General features: G+C 38.2%; 1 protein-coding gene across 2 annotated transcripts in view; it reads right to left on the reverse strand.

The window, feature by feature from the left end:
* Positions 1 to 23,445, reverse strand: part of Nln (neurolysin) — a 97,710-nt gene that overhangs the window by 54,717 nt on the left and 19,548 nt on the right. For both annotated transcript variants that reach the window (XM_005319558.5, XM_013356103.4), the window contains 2 exons: positions 6,579 to 6,838; positions 2,441 to 2,589 (listed from right to left, as the gene is read on the reverse strand). In XM_005319558.5, the coding sequence (XP_005319615.1) occupies positions 2,441 to 2,589; positions 6,579 to 6,838 (409 nt within the window). The remainder of the gene's footprint in view (positions 1 to 2,440; positions 2,590 to 6,578; positions 6,839 to 23,445) is intronic.

A 23,445-nucleotide genomic window follows, 5' to 3' on the forward strand; every position in this document is an offset into this window, starting at 1 on the left:
CAGATACTCATCCCCACACCCCAAGCATGTACTGAGGAAAGGCTGTGAGCACACAGTGGAAAGGGGCAGTCAGAGAGTTCTCATAAAAACTTGATTATCTGGCATTTCTTATCTCAAGACTTCTGGCCTTTAGAACTGTGAAAAAAAACTAATTTCTGTTGTTTAAGTCACTCAGTCTATGTTACTTTGTTACAACAGCCCCAGCTGATCAAGCTACCCAGAGACTACACAAAGAAAAAGATCCTTGATCAGCTCCTTCCTGTCCACTTCAAAACTAGCCATCAATATCAGAAACTACATATGTGACCCCAAATCAGAACTGCTCAAATGATTCCTTCCTGAATTTCTGATCCACAGAAACTCTCAGAGAAAATAAAATGACTGCTTCTATTTCTGGCTGCTATGTTTTGGGGTAACATGTATCTGTGGATGACGGGAATGTTCAGCGGGCAAGATTTGTACAAAGAACTGTGAAATGTGATTTCACATTTCTGTTTATTAACCCTAAGTGAAGAACATGGCGCTAGAAAGAAAATATAGAGCTAGAAAGAAAATTAGATTATTTGGAAATGAAATAAAACTAGGAGAATATAAAGGCCATCACTCATAATTTTCCAATTTGGATAAGATTATATTTGATTATTATCTGTTTTGGTGGTATCTTGGGAACTCAGTATTATTTTAATAGAACATGCCTGAAGTTGCTGACTTCATATTAATTTAAGATCTGATTTATCCAGCTTAATGAAGGCTTTGTATAGTATATCATGTAACCATTATTTTGCTTACACTATTAGCACAGAAAAAGAAACAGATTATTTGGATTATATCTAAGTGTCCTTTAGGTATAAATGGGATGAGACTTACTGCTTATTAAAGTATCCAACCCTAGCAGAAACCTGATACTGATTATTCTACATTATAAAAAATATCACCTAAATAATTGCCTGTTAAGGAAAGTGTTTTAAAGTAAATAAATTCAAGTAATAACTTTCGCTGAAAAAGGAAACACAACAGTTAATATTTATTATTCTGATATAGCTTTCACAGAAACTTTAGAGGATTCTGAGAACATTCTGAGAATGTTCATCCAATAATCCACACGTAAGAGAGCAATTGCTCTGTTGGAAAGAGGAGAAATTATGGAACCAAATTTGAAATTGCTTTAAATCATTACAATAAAGTCCTGAAATGAACCAGTCCACCCCTTGATGAGCACACTGGTGTGTATCAGGTCACTAGGGTGTGCTAGTCTACTCTATATGTAGCATTTTTCCCCAAATTCAGTGGGATCAGTTCCAAATATACACAAAATTTAAAAGTATGACAAGGAAATCTAAAGTAACAGGCTTCCATATCTAATATTCATAAGACTCAGAGAAGGTGGAATAGTAACAAAAAATTATTCCAAATGAGAATTTAGAAGTCATGATATGGTAGTTAAACTGATCCAAGCAACTTAGCGAGACCCTGCCTCAGCAATAAAAGAAAATAAAATCATGGCATTTGCAGGGAAATGGATGGCATTGGAGAAGATAATGCTAAGTGAAGTTAGCCAATCCCAAAAAAACAAATGATGAATGTTTTCTCTGATATAAGGTGACTGACTCATAATGTGGTAGGGAGGGGGAGCATGGGAGGAATAGATGAACTCTAGATAGGGCAGAGGGGTAGGAGGGGGTTAGAGAGGGGACAGGGGGTTAGCAAGGATAGTGAAATGTGATAGACATCATTATCCAAAGTACATATATGAAGACACAAATTGGTATGAATATACTTTATATAAAACCAGAGATATGAAAAATTGTGTTCTACATGTGTAATAAGAATTGTAATGCATTCTGCTGTCATTTTTTTAAAAAAAAATCAATAAAAAATAAAAATTAAAATTAAAAAATGGGCTGGGAATGTGGTTCACTGGTTAAGCACCTCTGGATTATTCCCTGGTACCAAAAAAGAAAAAAGAAAAAAAGGAAGGTTAATTGAAGGAAATTGGAAATTCTAGGGAGAAATTCTATAAATACAGTATTTTGAAAATTCAAAGGGGTTTTTACATAGAACTATCAAGTTCATAATGATTAAAAAGCCTTAGACTTATAGCTGTGCATACTTCTACCCTTGGCCTCTAATTCTTAAGTCAATGGAATTAGCAATTCAATATAAACCTAGATGATATAACAATACATATTACTATGTAATGACCATTATTATAATCACTGGAAACAAAATCAAGGAAAATTCAAACACTATGTATCCTAGGTCAAAGGTTCTTACTTTCTTAATTTTTTTTTGTTTTTGGTGGTGGGCGGGATTGAACTCAGGCCCTCACGCGTGTGCAAGGCTCTTATTTTACTACTGAGCTACATCTCCAGCCCCCAGCTTCTTAATTTTTTTGTTGTAGGTTTTCTTCCCCTTTAAAGGAATTTATAACACCATTTACCTGTAAATGAACAATTCTCTTAAATATATCTTCTCTCATACTCATCTCAATATCAAAACGAGAAAGTCTTTTGTCAGCTTCAGTACTTGCTGCCCGTACTTCTTTGTCAGAGGACACATGCTGAGGGAAGTCTAGCATGGTTCTTTCCACTGTTGATAGAGAAAAAACACTATGAATACACTGGACCTGCCAAATCAATATTAAAGCCAAATACCTCCTGCCTAGATGAATGATTATGCTGATGTAAGTCTTTCATTTTATAGTTTCTGCAAAGATTTCTAAGGCTGTCAAGAAACAACTAATGCAGGACTTGGCTGTTCCACTTGGCATCAACATGAACAGGAAGATGTACTGTGCACTTATCAAAATATTCTTAGGGTATAATTTATTAACTGGAAATGTATCAAGATAAAGCCATGTTTCCTATGCTGAGGCATCTTACGTTCCCTCCTTGGGAAGAGAGAACAGGATACATAAAAAGAGAACAATAGAGGACAGAACCTACTGGTTGTCAAAGGAATGGATACTAAATCAGAGGCAGCAGCTCTTGAAGGCCGGGCACCATATGCTACAGAGAAGGCTGGACCTTGGAGGAGGACCGGCTCAGGGTTGGAAAAGTAGAGACTGCAACCTGGGGTCTGGCAGAGACAAAGCATGTTCAAGAAACAAGCAGATCAATTTAGCAGGATGTGGTTTTCTCAAAATAGAACTTACCACTTTTTTTTTCTTTACTATAGTCTTCTTAGAGAATCTAATCAAAGTTATGAACCTTATGCCAAATGCACACAGCATATAAATATTAAAATACTCATAATTTTAGAGAATTCCCTGAAATCTAAACAGACGATAAGGCTGAAAACCATCAAGTAAGCAGCTAGATACTGGGAGATGTTCCTATTAAACAATGATAGTTTGGTGGGGCAGTTAGCATCATATGTTGAAATTGGTTGTTGGGATTATCATACATTTACATATTGACTTTAACTGGGAAAAACTCTGATTATGAATAAAATAATCAATACTATAGAACAAAACTGAGTAGGTTATAGTGATGTTTGTGGCTATGCTGTGACAATGAACACATTTTGATTATCTTCACTAATTTGCAGATGCTATGAAGAGGTAAAATTTACACGTGATATAGATAGTAGAGCTATCCTTTACACACAAAGAAATAGTACAAACAAGGTGCCTCACTTGTATCTGTCTTCTTAGAACACTGTTAAAATAAAGCTGTTAAAAATACCTGCCAGAAATAACGAATAAATCCATAGTATTTATTTTTAAAAGTCAAACTGTGAAATTTTATTCATTTTTTTTTTTTGGTACTGGGGATTGAACCCAGGGGCACTCAACCACTGAGCCACTTCCCCTGCTCTGTTTTGTATTTTATTTAGAGATGGAGTCTCACTCAGTTTCTTAGGACCTTACTAAGTGGCTAAGGCCAGCTTTGAACTCACAATCCTCCTCTCTCATCCTCTCAAGCAGCTGGGATAACAAGCATGTACCACCATGCCACCAAAAAATAGTACAAACAAGCTGCTTCAATCATATCCCGTCCTCTTATAACACTGTTACAAATAAAGCTATTAAAAAATAACTGCCAGAAATATCAGAATAAATCCATAGTGTATATTTAAAAAAAATCAAACTATACAACTATGCAATCATATTTTAGGGTTTGGTTTAATATGCAATTTTATATGTGTTGGCTAAGGAAAAAATGGAACAGAAGACTTAACTTTTAAAACAGACAGCACTGGTTTAAGTGATACAGTTCACTAAATAGTTGCCACTTTGGTTTTCTTTTAAAAATTAGCTCAAAAAGATATTAAGAAGGAATCAAAATTGTCCAAGAACTTAATTGAGTAACATAAAATGTAGGAACCTAAAACCAGAAACATATTCTTAAACAAACAATAAAGCTGAAAACCATTTCCTTCCTTCCTTTGTCACAAAGACCTGGAACAAGACTTATGTTCTCCTTGCCAGACTATAAACAATGCAGATGCCCAGTCCCTGGCACTTGACTAATGAGATTTTAATGGCTACTGTGAGGTTAATGAACTCTCAGAAAATACATGGACAAGAAAAGGTTGTTTTTTTAAAAAAAGTCTACCCTCAAACTGAAAAATTCTGATAATTAATCCACAAGACTTTTTGTTTTCCCTGTTGGTTTTATACCAGTCAAATGCATTACTAGGCAGGCACACCATCCTGGCTACAAATGATTGAAGACTGTAGTAGGCACCTGGACCAATGACAAGGACAAACCACATAAAGGCAGAAGACACACATGAAATTACCTGCTGGAAAAGCTCTGCTGAATAGGGCTCAACTCCGTCCCTTTGACTTTGACTAAGAAGACCAAGCAGATCCTTTCATTCAGAAGTTTAAACTCAAGACTTATAAGATATAGTGGCCATTACTGAGAGTGGAACAGTTGGTAGTTGTGGTAGATATGGAAACAAATGCAAGATAAGAGAAAATAGCCAAGACCTTATTACAGTGGGACACAGGGTAGAGAACTCTAGGTAATGAAGAATTAGTAGGGGCAAAGAAATGTTGAGGTCACTAGGACTGTGCTGGATTCTGAATCTTTATGATATCCACATCTGCAGCTGTTTTATATTCTCTTTTGACTCCTCAATAGACAGTCAAGTTGTTTCACATTATCCTACAAAATATGTCCAATTCTTAAAAGTAACCAAAGTGCACCTTCATTCCTTATAGCCTAAAGGCTTTCATACATTATTAAAATAATATATGTTCAGTGCAGAGAAAAAATAAAGAAATGCATAAAGAAGAATGCTAAAATCAACAGTAAATCTCTGACCCCAAACATTAATCACTGTGATAGTTAATTTGACTTTATTTTTTGGCATCAGGGATGATTTTATGTGTTATTTGATGATGTGACTTTTGATGAGAAAACATTTAATTGGTGAAGTTGAAAGTAGACTGCCCTCCAGAATGTGGGGAATCTTGTCCATTCTGTTGAGGGCCTGTACAGAACAAAAAGGTTGGCTTCTCTAGCAAGGGAGAACTCTTCAGCAGACTGCCTCAGATTTCATCTGTACAACTGGCTCTCCAGGGCCTTGGGCTTGCTGGTTCATTCTCCAAGTTTCAGACTTGCCACCCTCCCAAGTCATGTTGAGTCAATTCCCTATAATAATCTCTCTTTCTATACACACATACACAAATACACACGCACACACACCCTACAAACACACACAGGAACACACATCCTATTGGTTCTGTTTCTCTGGACAATGCTCACTAATAAAACTATCATTAAATTTTGCTTATTTCTCTTTTAATTTTCCTTCTGTGTGCTTTTCTCCTGTCTTTAAACATTGCTTCTAACTGTAATTGTAATTTCTACAGAAAGTTATAGAGGATGGATGGGTCATAATTTATATAGCCATCAAATTGTGACTATAAACCCACAATTCTATTGGTTGACACTTTTTGTTTTTTTTTTGAGCTTTTGCTATAAAAGTGCCTATTTATACATTAATTTATACAAAACTTTTGTCTGTATTTGATTATTTTCTTAGAAAATAATTCTTAGTTGTGGCACTGCTGGGCTAGAGTATAAAATTCTTTTTCTTTCTTTCTTTTCCTTTGTTTTGGTACTGAGAATTGAACCTAGGGGAACTTTACCACTGAGCTACATTCCCAGTCCTTTATATTTTTTATTTTGAGACAGGGTCTTGCTAAACTGCTAAGGCTGGCCTTAAGCTTACAATACTCCTTGCCTCAGCCACTCAAGTTGCTCAGATTATAAGCATGTTCTACCACGGCTGGCTTAAGGTATGGAACTTAAAAGTTTTGATATTTATTGTCAAAATGGTGTCCAGGAAACAGTGTTATAAGAGTGCACAGTTTATAGCATTTTTGCCAATATAATAAAATGTATAAATCTTAGGCAATTTAATTTTTGTTTGTTTTTTTAATTTTAAAATTTTATTTATTTTGCGTTTTGTATATATTCTTAGGCAATTAATTCTAAGCAACCATTATATACAACCAGTCTCTCATAAAACTAGAAATCTGACTGCCAAAACTGAAAGCATAAAATGGTTTTAGATGTACACAAAAAGGAAATACAGATATGTTTGTTCATCCTACCCACCTATGTACTTCACTTCTACGTCCGCCAGCACCTGTAAACAGTTCTCATAAGTTACTTCTTCTACGTTGAGCATTCCAACAGCATCGTACACCTGTTTGGTCTGTACAATGAGTTCCTCAGTTCTTGTTTTAATTTGCTCTGGTGAAAGATCCCATCTTAAAACATTTCTGCCAGCTGCAGTATAGGAAGACACTGTCTGAAGGGAAGATGTCACTTCTCTTCCTAATGTCATTCTGAGTAAAATCCTGGAACCACCAACTCTAAAAAGAATCAGAAAAAGAACAGAGATAAGTTATTTCAAATGTGTACTATAAAATTAAATTTAAATCAGAGACATTTTTTAGAAAACAGATCACATTCTCTGAGATGAACATATGTGCACAAAACTAAATGCTCTGGTGTTTTTATTTTTGCATAATTATAGTTTTAATGGAATTCACACTGTTCAGACACTGAATTGCTTATGCAATGAAATCATAGAAAAATAAAGTTAGGTATTAAGGACATGATAACTGTCCTCTATAAATTAAGCTAAGTCTTATCTTTGCTAATTTCTACCTACTATGTATATAGACTCAAAAAAATTTTGCAGGTTTAGCAAGTAATCATTTGAGAAATTCTATTTTTTATACTGAATGCCAAAATTTTACATAAATAATTATTTGAATTTACATTATTTATGTAATTAATTATTAATTTACATTAATAATAATTTGAATTTATTTGTGGAAAATAATCTCTGGTATAGCTATTAATTATAAAAGAAAAATCTATTATTAAGAATAATGATACTTTAAAACACTATAATATTAACATTAAACAACAATAATAATATTGGTGCTGTGAGTTTATCTTTCTTACCACCCCCTTTCTCTCCATTACCCCTGAAATCCCCGCTTACTTCAGAGCTTATAATTACACAAATAAAAATATAAGTGTGTATTTAGGTATTGTTTGAAATGCTTTTCAGGTAGGTTCTACTCAGTCACTCAGTCCTTCAACAGCCTCATGAGTTTTATACTGTAGTTATTCTTGTTTTACTGAAGAGAAAATTAAAATAGTCGTCAACCTAAGACCACACAGCTAGTGAGTGGTAGGGTGGGAGCAAGGATTAAAACCGGACAGTACAGATCTGGAACCCACACTCTTAATTACCATACTAAATTTCATTCCTCCTATCTTGTAAGACGTAAAAACAACTTTATGGGGTTAAGAAGAGCATTATTCCCTTTCTAACAGATAAGGCAGTTGAGACTCAGAGAAGCTAAGTAACTTTTTAAAGGTCATTTACCCAAAGACTATTTCTGAATATGTACTATACGTTGTCACTGTGACAAGCACTGAAGATAAAATGACAAACTGACTGAGACGCTGCTACTTTAATTCAGCAGAAGAGACAAATGGATAAATATGCTCTTTTGAGATAAGTGCTATGATGGGGTAAGTAAAGGGAACTCTGAAAATTCACAGCAGGAATCCATTCTGGTCTTGGGATGGGGAGAGGGTGTTAAGGAAGATTTTCTAGAAGGAGCAATGAATGAGATCTGAACACTGTGTAGGAATGATCCAAAGGGCAAAGGCTGTAGGAGACAGAAGGCTGAAAAGGTAAACAGGGGTTAGCAAATGAGGAGCTTTAGGAATCACTGAATCATTTATCCTTGTTTTCTGATTTTGGTTTGTTTTTATTTTCTTGCAGTGCTGGGGACTGAACCCAGGACTTCACACATGCTAGGCAAGCAGTCTAGCACTGAGCTACATTCCCAGCTAAATCTCCAGCCTTTTCTTATTCTGAAAGCCAGGACTGGGACAGGAGAGCCATTTCAAGGTTTTAATCAGGTGAGAGATAATAATAAGGTTTGCCTTTTAGAGAAGTAACTCGAATTATAATGAACTAAAAGATGTGTAAAAGGTCATTCCAGAGAAAAGTTGTCAATGTATTTGGGGCATATGATTAAGGGATACTAAACTAGGAAATAGGGGGAACTGGAGTAATTAAAAAGATATTCAGAAGGCAGAGTAAATATGACTTGGTAAACATCCATTATGGATGTAAGTGGGCAGAGAGAGAGAGTAAAGGATAATGTCCAGGTTTCTGTCCAGCTTAATGGATGGGCTAGTGGTACTACTTAGTGGTATAGGGAACAAAGAAGGAAGAGGCAGATTTTCTTTTTCTTTCTTTTTTGGTACTAGGAATTAAATCCAGGTTGCTTAACTACTGATGCACATCCCCAGCCCTTTTTAAAATGTTTTATTTTGAGACAGGTTCTTTCTAAGTCTTTAGGGCCTTGCTAAATTCCTGAGGTTGGTTTCGAACTTGCAATCTTCCTACCTCAGCCTTCCAAGTCACTGGGACTATTGGCAGGAAGAGGTGCCTTTAAAGGGGAAAAAGGATAAAATCAGTTTTGAATATGAAAAGTCCAAAGTGTTTATAGCCCGTGTAAATGGAATTCACTAATAGTATATGGTAATTGTACCTACAGAGGTGGTTGAACAGACCCGAGGGAACTGGCAGAAGGAGAAGAGAAAAACATCTGGGGTCTTAGTATAATCAGTGAGGCAGGCAGAAGGGAGACTAGTTAAGATGGGTTCTAGGAAGTTGTGAAAAGGAAGTAGTGAAGAAAGGGAGGACATACACTCAGCACCTGGCACTGTGCAGGTGGGAGGAGGACCCCATTCTCAGTGGAAGACAGCAACAGGGAAGTCCCTGGTGACTCTGGTCAGAGCATCATCAGTAGAGTGGCAGGAACACAAGTCAGATTACCACTGAGTTCTGGGAAGGTGGCAAGAGCTGAAGAGTGGTCATAAGCAATAATCTCCAGATGTGGCTGTGAAAATAAGGAGAGCTAAAGCAGCATAGCTGGAAGGGGCTGGAGGCACAAAAGGAGCGTGTCTTTCCTGTCTTAAAACAGGAAATACTGTCTTCAGCTGTCTCTTTTATGTGAAACATTACTGGTTGATGCTTGAAGACTATTTTCTCACTATGTTTTCATCTCTTCAATCATCAGTTGAGTTATATACTAACTAAGGATGAAGTTAGGTACTAACTAAGGATGTATTAACTAATTAAATGTGTGAAAAATAGGGATCTGTTGTTTCTGGGATGGATAAAAAGTTTTAGAAATACTTTTAAAAATGTATTTACTGGGGCTGGGGTTGTGGCTCAGAAGTAGAGCACTCACCTAGCATGCATGAGGCATTGGGTTCAATACCCAGCACCATATAAAAATAAAGGGTTGGGGATATGGCTCAGTGGTCAAGTGCCCCTGAGTTCAATCCCTGGTACCAAAAAACCAAAACAAACAATAATAACAACAACAACAAAACAAACAAACAAAAAGCCCTTTGCCGTTGTAAAAAACTGGGAAAAACTCATGAAGACTCAGAAGGCTTCTCAACTCAGGTTACTTCTGTGCACCTTTAAAATTCTTGTTCTACACTTAAGAAATTGAACCTGGAAATTAAGGATGATGCATTGTAGGTGTAGTTTTTGCAAGGACAGTGAAATGTCAATTCAAGTCATGCATATGTAACAAAAAGACCTTGGTCTTAGATCAAAACATCCAGGAACATACACTTGTGTTTTAATTTTGAATATAATATTTAAGGAAATTATTTTTTCTATTCTTCTACTTAAAACCATTTTTTTCAACTAATTATTAAAAGATATATAGAGAGCCAAGATTCCCACAGAGGCAGGAAGAAATAGGATATAAAAATAGGCAGAGTCAGGCATGGTGGCATATGCCTATAATCCTAGAGACTTGGGAGGTTGAGGCAGGAGGATCACAAGTTTGAGGTAAGCCTGGACAATTTAGATACTGTCTCAAAAAAAATGAAAAGAGGGGGCTGGGGATGTGGCTCAAGCGGTAGCACGCTCGTCTGGCGTGCGTGCGGCCTGGGTTCGATCCTCAGCACCACATACAAACAACGATGTTGTGTCCGCCAATAACTAAAAAATAAATATTAAAAAACTTCTCTCTCTCTCTCTCTCTCTCCCCCTCTATCACTCTCTCTTTAAAAAAAAAAAAGAAAAAAAATGAAAAGAACTAGATGTGTAGCTCCGTGGTAAAGTACCTCAGTGTCACGAGAGAGAGAGAGAGAGAGAGAGAGAGAGAGAGAGAGAGAGAGAGAGAGAGACACACACACACACACAGGCAGAGCAATTTGTGTTAGGAAGATTCTCATCTCAGTAACATTAATGAAATGGGTCAAACAGGAATAGTTAGATGATAATAAAAATGTGAGATATTTAAAAATCTCATAATATTCTGGATATTTCCAGCAATAAGGTAACATCCAGAGTATTTTCTTGGAAGTAGATGGTTGATATAAACAAGTTGAAGTATACAAGGAACTGAGAGTCTACTTTGAACAAATCGTCTAATGAACACTGGAGTCAGCAAATGATGGTTGGCCTGTCTGGGAATAGATTTTTTTTAGAGGGAGGGGGAGGATAAGGGGATTGAACTCAGGGGCACTTGGCCAATGAGCCACATTCTCAGCTCTATTTTGTATTTTATTTAGAGACACTGTCTCACTGAGTTGCTTAGCACCTCGCTTTTGCTCAGGCTGGCTTTGAACTTTCGATCCTCCTCCCTCAACCTCCCGAGCTGCTGGGATTACAGGTGGTGCCCAGCTGGCCGCAGAATAGAAAGGAAGACTGAACCAGGAACTAAAGTCTTTGAAGGAGGGAGAGGAACCAAACCATAGTTGGAAGAGGTCATCATGCGTGATACATAGAATGGTGAAACCAGACTGACTCAAAGGTGTTTTGTTTTTTGTGATGCTAGGGACTGAACCCAGGGCCTTGCATGTGCAGTCTACCACAGAGCTACATCTCCAGCCCACACAAAGGTGTTTTATACAGTGGTGGAGGTACTGATCTAGGAGCACCACTGAAGGTGGAGGTGTCAGCTAGGGAGCAGAGATGTTGATGGTTCCTCCTAATTTTGTGGTATAGGGTATAGAGAACAGATGGATGTAGTGGAAATATTTTCTTTATGGTTGAGTGGATTTTACCAAAGGTCAGGAGGGGAAAGGAAGATCTAGGGCAGAACATAAAAAAGTAGATTTTATCTATCCTGGGAAAGGCCTCCAGAAAAAAAACAATGGAGAAGTGTAGATTGTAGGAGATGGTTAGATATACACTGCTGTCTAGCCATTCATCTCTTTTCCCTATCTAGTTACACTTTCCTCCCAATACTAATGCACCCTCCCCACCACCACATGGTCCATGTTCTTTGAAGGAGGCTGTCTTTAAATCTCTTGCTTGGAATGCTATGAGGGAGGACTCAGTCCCTCTGATAGCAGTTGAGTAAGCTTGTGTCCTGGGTTGCGGTTGGCAGCCATCCTAAAGGAAGAAGTGGAATCTGATTTACGATGATATAAACACTGTGAATAGTAGAATAAAGGAAGGAAACTAAATATTTAATGACATCACTGAGTCCCTGGATCAACTCACTCTGAAGCCTGACCTAGACCCAGACTTTCCAGTTTTATGAGTCAATAAATCCCCTCTATTGTTTAAGTCAGTGTGAATGTGGTTTTATATTTTTGAATTTATATAGAATCCTAACTAATAAATGAATAAAAAGTAATAGAGGAATAAGCATGGAGGGGAATACCCTACTGCAGATATCAGAGTACAGAAATGAAGGATAACTGAGTCTTACATTCTTTTTTTTTTTTAAATTTTTTTTTAGTTGTAAATGGATCTTTTATTTAATTAATTTATTTATTTATTTACGTGGTGTTGAGGATTGAACACAGGGCCTCACATGTGCCAGGCAAGTGCTCTACCACGAGCCATAACTCCAGCCTCAGGGTCTTACATTCTTGAACTAACCAAAAATGTGAAGTTCAGGGTATGAAGTTGACTGAAAATTTTTAAGATAATCATTCCTTCAACTTCTCCTAGATATACAGGACCAAAGCCTCTAAGACAGTGTCAACTATGACCATGACTAACTGTGTATCCAAAGAAGTTCTAGCACAGATGATAAAGCTGGCCCTTAGGTTATGGGGTTGTATGAACACCAAGTGGAAGAATAGTATCTAAAACACAGGACTTCTGCTCTCTTTGTCAATTCTCTTAGAACAGAACAATGACTATAGACAAAATTTGATTATTGCTAAATAGCTTTGAAATGAAATTACTTCAACACAAGTTGTGTGAGTGGTGCTGGGGTGCGGCAGTGGGCAGCTGGGCTTTTGAGGGCTCAACAACCAAGTGGCTCAGAGCCCAGAGTCTGAATGTCCCTGCCCAAAAGGCAGAGTGGCCCCCTGTCTGTGCAGGAAGTGGTAGACAGTCCTGCCATTCTGCCTCATGTCCTGGAGCTCCAGCATGGAGCTATCTTCCTGTGCTTGACTGCCCCTCCCCCAACACAAGAGGAACTCAACACTTGCAGCTGGTAGCCTTTACTGATATATGGAGAGGACAGAAATGGAACTAACAGTAGCACTTCAGCAGAAAGACATAAGGTTATTTTTACTGGTAAATTTGCATCTGCTCAAACTATAAACTCTGCAAATTTTGCTTTCAAATAAAGTGATGAGAACCTCATATTTGTCCCTGGACAAGCTACACCCACTAGGCAAATCCTGAGAAATATCCTGATTAAAAAATGAGCCTGGAGCTGGGGTTATAGCTCAGGGGTGGAGCACTCACCTAACACGTGCAGGGCTCCAGGATCGATCCTCAGCACCAAATAAAAATAAATAAATAAAATGAAAGTATTGTGTCCAACTACAACTAAAAAATAAACATTAAAAAAAATGAGCCTGCTACAAAAACACACAAAATAAAAACAAAAACAAAACAAACTGCGTCAAGCATTTTGCTAGTACGATGACCTCCATAGGTTTTTCAGTTATTTCCTGACATTGAGCCAAAGGTTGAGTGTTTGGTTCTAGCAAGTCTGATTTTTAACTCAGTTAAGCAGAAAGATGTCAGTACTTCAACTAGCCAAGCAGACATGTCCCTACAGAGTGTCCATGCAACTAATGAAAAATGACCACTTCCTTAATGTATTATTCTTTCCCGAAGGTGGAAGGCCAAAATAGTGAAATCATGATGTCACAGGTTGACAGAACACATTAAAATTTTTTTCTTAATAATTTCTTACCTTCTGGGTTTATTTCTTAATTTCTTTCAGAATTTATAATTCTTGTTACAAAAGGCAGGAAATGGAGTCAGGAGGATTCCTGTACTTCTAACTAAATATCTGAGCTATTGAGTATTTTCTCTCTGCATTATCTCTGCTTTTCATCTTTTATCTTCACTTAATTGAGTATCCCCGCTCTTCTCCTTTGTTATGTTTCCAATGCTTTCAGTGCTGGTACATTGATCTCTTCTCCTTAGGTGCCTTTGCAGGTCTAGAGACCTGCAGCCAGGTGGGGGGCAGTGCATCTGTAGCCATTCTGTCAACTGTGCTTGTATTTTTGAGAATCTGAAGAAGACTTTTCATTGATTTTTCTTTTCAACTGAGAACCTCAAAAGTTGAAGGCAAACAACACAGCATGACCTTGTCTTTCTCATAGGAGTTACTATGCACAATTATTTGAAAACAAAAATCCAGATGAATCACAGATTCTTACTGCCTAATTAAACACTAGTGCTTTTTCTTTCACAAATTTTAGGCTCTTTTATGTCTGTCTGGACAACATCTTCTTCATTGTCTTCTGTATATTTAAAGCACTTTGAAAAATATAACCCTGTGAAATTTCTAACCAAGAAATAATATTGTACTGGACTTGGCGGGTGGGGGCATTTGTGAGGACTGTAATCTAAATCCAAAAAACAAATAAAGTGCTTTTGGTAAAGGAAGAAAGCTGTATAGAATTTGACAGAGATCACCAGGTTGCAGAATTTCATTTGGACCAACTAGATTGCCACATTTATTCTGAGTTAATTATTGTCTTGAAACTTTTGAAAAACATTTTGTGGAAATGTATTTTCGGAAATGTTTTGACTTACTGGATTCATTTTATTTTGAAGTATAGGTTAAAGCCTTCCTCTTCATCCCACTAAGGCTTCTGAGCCACTGTAGTTCACCCAGAATTAAGCTTCTATCATTTTACATCTGTGCCATTCATCTTGAATATTTAAATTATTGTCATCTATCTGTTAACTTAGTTTGTCTTGTACTTTAAATGAAAACCGGATTTTCTCAAGCACTATTGCTATTGCACATTTCTTTTTCTCAAAGATCCCCACTCCAATACAGTGAGCAGACAACTGATGGTCATTACATATGTGAAGCAAGATAGAATTGATTTGGCTAAAATATCACAGCAATAGCATCTTTCTTCACCCTCAAAAATAAACATTCATACAAGAAACTGTGCTTTACCAGAGCCAGGAGGACACTGAAACCCTATTATGTAAAATGTCAAACTTCCATGTCCTTAGATTTACTTTTTTTCTGTTCCTTTCCGATAGTGCTGCTGTGTTATACTACATGGTTTATGTGTTACTTCCTGAAATTTGTCCCAATTCTTTGGAATACTTGGCAAATATTCCTAGTATTTGCTTTGGAACTAATGTTTTTCTCCAAGCTGCCACTGCATTCATTCATCCCGCAGTCTGGAATTCTTGTGCATATCTATTTTCAATGATTTCCTTTTCATCAGAAACATTCCCCTCTAATCTTGATTCTTACTGTTTACCAGGTTGTCTTATAACCTTACAGGGCTTACAGGGCTCCTTTATTTGATTTCTCCAGTACGGAAGCTCAGCCCTGCACCTGAGGCTGACCTGTTCCTTAGGCACTTAGCACATGTTTTGCTTGAAGCCTTGAGCCACACAGTGCCTTGTCCATTGGATCTGTGCTGTCCAATACAATAGCCCCATGTGGTTATTTAAATCTAAATCAAGAGTAAATAAAATGAAAACTTAATTCCTCAGTTGCATTGGGCACATTTCAAATTTTTCACAGCCTCTTGTGGTAAGTGGCTACCATACTGAACAGCATTCACTGGAACACCTCACTCCTGTAATCCCACCTGATGGTGCATGTGTGCCAAGCAGCCTTGCCTGTGCCATCCCAGGTGCCCTTTCTCCTTCCAATTATAAAACATATTCCTAAGTGCCTTCTTTGGAAGGAAGAAGGGCAAGGAAAGAGACCTCATTTGCTGAGGTGCCCTCTGTGTCAGGTGATGTGGAAACCTTTGCTTAATCCTTATAACACTGAAAAGTTAGTATGAATAAGCATTGTTTTCAGGACCACAAAGTGGTAGAAACAACTTTCAGGAGTGGGGTCAAAGGTGACATGATTAGAAAATAAAAATGAGTTTTTTTCTATGAAGTCATTTAAATTTTATGCCCTTAATTTTACAAATTATTCTTATATACGAATTAATTGTGCTTAACAAGATAGAGAATCAAGTTAGAAAATTTTACTTAAAAAGTCCTTGTACTAGGTCTTCAGCATAACAAATGCACATGAATTTACTGCTTTCTCTTTGCTCTTAAAATCCTTTCAAGCCATGCTTCCTGTCCCTGTCCCAAGTGCACAGTGTTGCCTGCTGGTGAGCCTCTATTTCACAGTCCCAGTCTCTTAGGCAAATGTTCCTACATCCTCCACCTCCTCACAAGGCATTGCATTCTCTACTTTGTCTAAATTGAAAGCTGGTGCTATAGTTTGGATCTTAAAGTCTTCCAAAGAACCATTTGCTAGACTTAGTCCCTAGTCCATGTTGCTCTTGGAAGGTGAGGCCTTGTAGAAAGAAATTAGGTCACTGGGGAATATGCCCTCAGAAGGGTACTTGGACCCTAACTCTCCCCCCCCCCTCTTTTTTTTTTTTTTGCTTTCTGGTTGCCATGAGAGGAGCAGATCTCTTCTGCCATGCATTGCTGCCATAGACCCAAAGCAACAGGGGCCAAGGTATTATGGAATAAAATGTCTGAAACTACAAGTCAAAATAAACCATTCCCCTTTTAAGAGTGTTTATCTCAGGTATTTTGTCACAGTAACAGAAGCTGACTAAAACACTTAGGTTCCTAAAGAATGCACTGCTGCCCCCTACCCTGGGAAGTGTGCACATTCCTCCAAGCTCTTCATGAGACCAGGCTTTGACATGGGGTAAACCTTCTCCTAAATCCTCAAGAGGATATCTAGATTATTATTGCACTACATTCTAATCTTATGAGGCTGCTGCCTTCCTGCTTGAGTGTCCTCTCTCTCTGTTGCTGTCATTATCTGACCTCTTTGACCTTTTCTCAAATTTCTTAAAGACTTACCCATACAGCCTTCTCCATCTTAAGCTCCAGTCATCCTGGCAAATTCTCCGGGTAGATAATGAGTCACACCATTCCCTTAACTTCTGTTTCTTGACCTGCTTCACTCCAGGAACCTTCAGTTTATTCTTCTTACCACCACTTGGAAAATGCCCCTCACAGACACCAGACTGCCCACAACTACTGAGAGCCACAGCTGAGTCGGAATGGCCGCTGGCATTTTGCCAGAAGTAATGGTTGAGAGGCGAGCCATTAAGATGATGCTGGATTGATTCAATTGTATATTAGACCTTTACAGTCCCGGTAATAGGATTTCTCTTGCTGCATTGGGCGCCCACTACTTTGGAGTTCCCATTGAGTTTTCGTGTGCAGCCCAGGGGGAGGGAGTTCCGGTTGGTGTGGTGTGTTCCTGGAGGAGCCCTGTGGGTGGCCTTGGAGAGAGGTTCCCGGGGAATCTCTCAACCATTACTTCTGGCAAAATGCCAGCGGCCATTCCTACTCAGCTGTGGCTCTCGGCACACAACCTTCTATCTTTTCAGCACCCACTAATGTACTGCCATGATTTTTATGTCTATTTCCCTTAGACCTTCAGTTGTTTTATCCTTCGACTTTCTCACCTTAACAGGCTTTTCCTATAACACTGTCCTTGGACCTGGGTGACTGTTACACTTTAATGGGCTCCACTTGGATGCTCCTGCGTCTGCACTCAACTCAAGAAAGCTAAAGGGACAAGTCCATGCAAAGCCTGCCACCCGCATCAAATAACTATGCTTCGTGTACCTAGGACTTGCTTGAATGGCTCCTAGAATCTGTGTGAATCTCTTCCCTGGGTTTGTTCTCCTAGAGTGAACTGCATCATTGGTGTGTACACATCTTGGATTGAGGGGTCATTAGTATGAAAGAGTGTGGCTGAAACCTGAACATACCGGTGGTGGCATGGGTACGCATGTGGGGTCCCCAAGGTACAAGAGGAGGTGAAGGGACAAGAAATGGGCTTCCAATCATACTCTCTCTCCAGGTTGCACGAATGTTAGAAATAAGCCTCAGTTATCACCTGGACCGTCTTTCACTAAAACACCAATTGCTCTCTCTACTGATTCTGCTATTTCACCTTAAAACCCTGCCCACAACCACTTTAACCAGCCACCTTCTCTATTCTTACATCTAGGTTACTAAACAGAGCTATAAGAGCTTTGATATTATCATTGTGTCTAATTTGAGTTGAAGTCTAAAGGTGTAGAATAATTCATTCATAAAGATCTGCAGCTCATTCCTCATACTAGTTACTTTCAACCATAGCCACCCTCCCCAAATTTCTCCTCTGAGTTGCTAACCCTGTTGCCTGCATTACCAAGGCCATCAGATAAAATTCCCCCACGTGCCACTGTGAACACTTTTTACTCCTCATTAGTATAAGAAGCACCTATCAAGTCTAAAGCCAGTTTCCTGTTCTGTGTTTGGGTCCCATCTGACCTCTTCCAGGATTTATCACTCCATGAAATATCACCTCTCTATGCAAAAACCTCAAAGTCTCATTTGTACTACAGGTACTTAACTTTCTTCATCTAAATAAAACAAAACAAAAACTCCTCTGATCCTGGGTACCCTCTAGACACCACTCCCTATTTCTCCCTTTCCCTTCATCTCAGTGATTTTTTTACAGTAGTCCATCTGTATGTCCTTCACTCCTCAATCTGACCTCATAAAAGGTACCCACTCTACTAAAGAAAACTGACATTCTTTATTCTATACTTGTCTTAACTTTTTGTGATTTGACTTCACTTTTAATTTTAGGTCTCTTGACTGTTCCTTCATAATTTCCACCATCTGCTGGCTTTGTTGCTATTTGTTTCAGTCCCTTCCTTGGGATCCCTTAGCATTCCTCAGGATTTGGTCAGATGGCTTGTTGTCTTTTTTTCACTTTGCACACTTCCTGTTTTGCTGTTGCTATTCATGGCTAAAGGTTTCCACATCTCTACCTCCAGTACAAATCTTCTGAGTTCCAGACCCACAGATCCACCTGCTGGATAGCTCTCCTTTGTCACCTCAAATTCAGTATGTTTAAAATTAAAGACTACTTGCTTTTCACCCAAACCAAACCCATGCTCTTTCTTTATTCCTTGTCTCAGTGAAGATCACCAGTATGTACTCTGTTGTCCACGCCAGAAACCTAGGAATCTTCTTTCTGGAGACCTTCCAATCTATAGTCCATACTGCCGGCACAGTAATTTTCCTAAAATGTAGGTCTGATTGTGGTACTCCCTTTCAATGGCATGCTTCCTTAAGCTTGGCTTAACCTACAAGGTCCATCTTGATTTGTCCCTAACTATGTACCTCACTGGCTTTCTCAAGCCAGACTTCAAGTCTATGACCTCAAGTCAATGCTCCACTTATGGTGACTTACATTACACCTCCCTGAAACTTTTAATTTCTCTTCAGGACTTTGCATATTATCCCCTCCACCTGGACCACCTTTCTTTTCCCTCACTTGAAGATCAACAACTCTTTTGTCTCTTATCTTTTAGATCTCTGTTGGGACTTCACATTCTCCAGGAAGCCTTACTGGATCATCTCAGGTTGTTTTTGGAGTTCTTCCCTTGTGCTACTATGATACTACGGTTCCTTACACACAATGACCAAAGCACATGCAATGCTGAACAGTATTCACCTATTTACTTGTTGGTGTCACAGACAGATCTTAAGCAGAGACCAGGTCTTAGTGCTATTTACAGACCCTGAACCTGGCATCATTTGTGACATATGTATATTTTAACTGTGATGAATATACAAAAAGAATGTACTTCAGCTTATTAGTTTAGTACTTTTCTCCTATTATTTACATCTCCAATATGAAAATAGTTCTATCTGAGAGTGTTTAGCTTCCACAGGCATTGTATAAAGCCCTGATCTGTAGTTAGTGAGGATGATGCAAGTTAGAGATGATGGCATACACTGGACACTTCAGCATCCTGAATTTTGTTCACGACTTCACTTCTGAGTAGACTGCTGCAATGCAGATTCCAATTCCGGAGCAGTGCTCAACAGTTACTGAGTCCTCCAGTGTGGTTAATTATAGCCCCCATCAAGTGTAAGCATCTGGTACTTGAGTCACTAGTGTTACAACAATGGACCTTTTCATTTAAGAACCTTTTAATCTGGTTCAGGACTGAACTATTCGATAAACAGAATGTTCTAGAATTAAATGCCTTCGCATAAATCAACTTTTACTGGTAAACACACTCATATCTTTAGCCAAAATTCTTACTTTTTTTTAATTGGTTCTTTTTAGTTACACATGACAATGGCAAAATTGTTACTTTTGATATTCTTTATAGACTGTGAAGAATTAATATCCAGAGAAGACTTTTAGTTTGGTGTTGTAGTCAGCATTACATTGCCGTAACCAAAAGATCTGACAAGAACAACAGGAGGAAAAGCTTATTTTGGCTCATAGTTTCAGAGGTTCAATCTGAGCTGCTCAGAACATGGCAACCAGGAAGTAGAGAGAGCTCTGCTCACCAGGAACTAAATTACAAACCCCAAAGGCACACCCCCAGTGACCTACTTCCTCCAGCCACATCCTACCTGCCTATAGTTACCATGCAGTTAATCCACTTAGTGGATCAATACACTGATTAGGTTATGACTCTTATTTCATCTCTAATCTCTTTTGTATTGTCTAACATATGAGCTTTTGGGAAACACCTCACATCTATACCACAACACTTTGTTTCTAAGTTAATAGGAAATGTAATTAGGTATGATAAATGTACCCATGCTCACCACCTTTCTAGTAGTTTTAAAGAAAGATGCATATACCCCAATCTATGGCATTTGACTTTCATACCCTCCAAATTCACTGTCTCCACTTCTTGCATGTTACCAATTTTTCCACACTCTTCCACTAAAGTATTCTGAACAAATCCACTTTCCTCTTTCCTGATTCTACCTTCACCTTTCCTTTCTTTAAAACTTATTAATTTATTTTTCTCATGCTAGGGATCAAAGCCAGGGCCCTGCACATCTTGGCAAAGTACTCTACCACTGAGCTCCACCTCCAGCCCCTCTTCCACTTTTTGAACATCTCTTCTTAGTCTCCTCTTGCTTCTCTTCCTGTATTCACCTGTAAAAGTTGGTGTCTGCCATGATTCTGCACTTGGTTTCTCTTTCCATTTTACTTGTTCATCCTTAGAGACATCTTCTCCTCCCAAGGCTTCAATGACCACCTATGATCATCTATAAAAAACTATGGCCTCCACCCAGATCTCTAGATGGAGTTAACAGACCCATAGACATCTTGAATGCAAATGTTCCAAGTTTGATCCTTCTTATGAATTTCTAAATTCAGTTTGCCACTCTCCAGCAAACTCTCCAGTTAAGGCTGGAGTGACCTACTTCTTCAGTAGGAATGATATACTCATGTGTGATCAGTTTCTAGCTGATCACACATGAGTATATCACTATCAACTTTAACATTTTAAAGAGGTTATGAATGGGCCAGACACTATGCTAAGACCTTACGTGCATTTTATTTAATCCTGCTAATAAGCCAAAAGATAGGTATGATTGACCCAGTTTTACTGGGCATAGAGAAATAAAGTAACTTGCCTAAGGTCCAAAGCAGGTGTGGAGCTAAGATTCAAACTCAGCCCTACTCTGGAGTCCACATCCTTGTCTATGCTCTATTGATGTTACAAGTGCATCCCAGAAAAGGAAAACATCAAAATTCATGCCAATTGCTCCTCCCTCATTTTCCAGCTTGCTTTTAAATGGGGGAGAGAATAAGGTAAGTTAAAGCATACATATTTAATATCACTTGTCTGATTTGTTATTTATACCACTCCCTAAGGGATTGCTGCAAAGGTTGTGGAGGAGTGGTGCTCCACCTTAGCCTTCACCCTGCTCTGAAAAACAGGCTGTGTAGGCTTGGGCAGCTTTTAGTCACCCAAAGAGTAAAACAAATCAAACTGGGACTACTTGGATGGTTTCCCTATGCACTAAGATCTCATTCTTTTCCAGAGCCCTTTAATTAATTGCTCTTAGGTAATCAATAAACCATTTGAAAACATATACTCCCAGAAAGCAGCAAACTCTTAAAGTATTCAAGCAAACAAATAATCCATATTTCTTACTGATGAAATTCAGCAGAGGCACTCTAAGGAAATTTTGTAGGCATAAATGCTGGTCCTTTATTTCCTTGTGATTCCTCAGGTAAAAGATTTTGATTTGCTCTCATCATCTGGAATTATGCCAACAATGTACAGTATATTACTAAAATAAATTTTAAAAGCTCATTATACAAAGATTTCCCATGATCTAAATCAGAAACTCATCAACTATTTATTGAGATAATAAAGATGAACAGGACACAGTTACTGTCTTTTAGAAGCTTATAGGCTTGAGAAAAAGAAATCCAGAAAGAGACCTTTTAGAATAACAGGTAATAAATTCTATCCAAATAAAGTGATGGCAATGTAGTATCTCTTTTTGGAGAATCCAAGAAAGACTTCAGTGAGGATGTGACTTCCAAGCTGGCTGAGTCTTTCAGGACAGCTGTGTGAAGGATGGTGAGGGTTATGTGGATTTAAAGGGGTGTGAAGGCTAAAATAGGTTAGAATTTGGCTGTGTATATTCTCAGTGATTTTCACAATGAAGCTGATGATGGAAACTAAAATCCTTTAATAGGGTTGGACATTTCTGTAACACAATGGATTAAGATGATGGACAGCGTGGGGCTTAAAGATGGTACTTATTATTGGTAGGGGCTAAATCTTGCAAGAAATTCTAAAGCCATTTTTATCCACAATTATGAGGTTTTTCTCTTTCATTTTACACACATACCTTCAGAACTTGGTTTGCCTTTTTTTTTTTTGGGTGGGGTGGGGGAGGTGGGTTTGCTGGGGACTATACCCTCAGTTCTTTTCTTTTCAAACAGGCCTAGTCAGGTTTATTTAGGAAGGTAGATACATTCAAGGGATTTCGCAGGCTTTCTTGAGAGTGAGAAGCAGCCCTGACTTGGGCTGAGGGTCCAATATGTATAGAAGGGCTATATCAGGGGCCTGACTGGAGTTGGATCAGGGTGGATCTGCACAATTTTGCACCAGTCTCAGTCATTTTTAAATTTTATCTTGATACAGGGTCTTACTAAGTTCCTCAGGCTGGACTCAAACTTGCAATCCTCCTGACTCAGGCTCCTAAGTACTAGGATTACAGGCACTGGCATTGTACTTTTAGTTCAACCAGCATTTGTGGAAGGGTTTCTAAGTATATTCTAGGAAATGTTACATTGGCTGCTTCTAACTGAAAATTCCTTAAGATTGATGTTTTAGGATCTACATGTCAAATCAGCTACTATACATAATCCACACTAAAAGATTTAAAAAATAAATGAATCTTTCTTAAAGATCATTTTGGCCTTCTTATCTATAAGGGAAAAAAACATGCTTATGAATTAAGCCCCAATACAGTGCCTGGTACTCAGTATTTGTTGAATGAATTAACTCTGTGTGAATGCTGAACTTGTTATCAGGTCTCAAGCAAGTCAAGGCTTGGTTGGAGATATTTCAGCACGACTGACTGATCTGCTTCCGAGGGTGGAGGAAGAATGGTGACATTTTCCTTCTAATTCTA

This window comes from Ictidomys tridecemlineatus, chromosome 1 (genome assembly GCF_052094955.1).
Source record: "Ictidomys tridecemlineatus isolate mIctTri1 chromosome 1, mIctTri1.hap1, whole genome shotgun sequence".
Classification (NCBI taxonomy): domain Eukaryota; kingdom Metazoa; phylum Chordata; class Mammalia; order Rodentia; family Sciuridae; genus Ictidomys; species Ictidomys tridecemlineatus.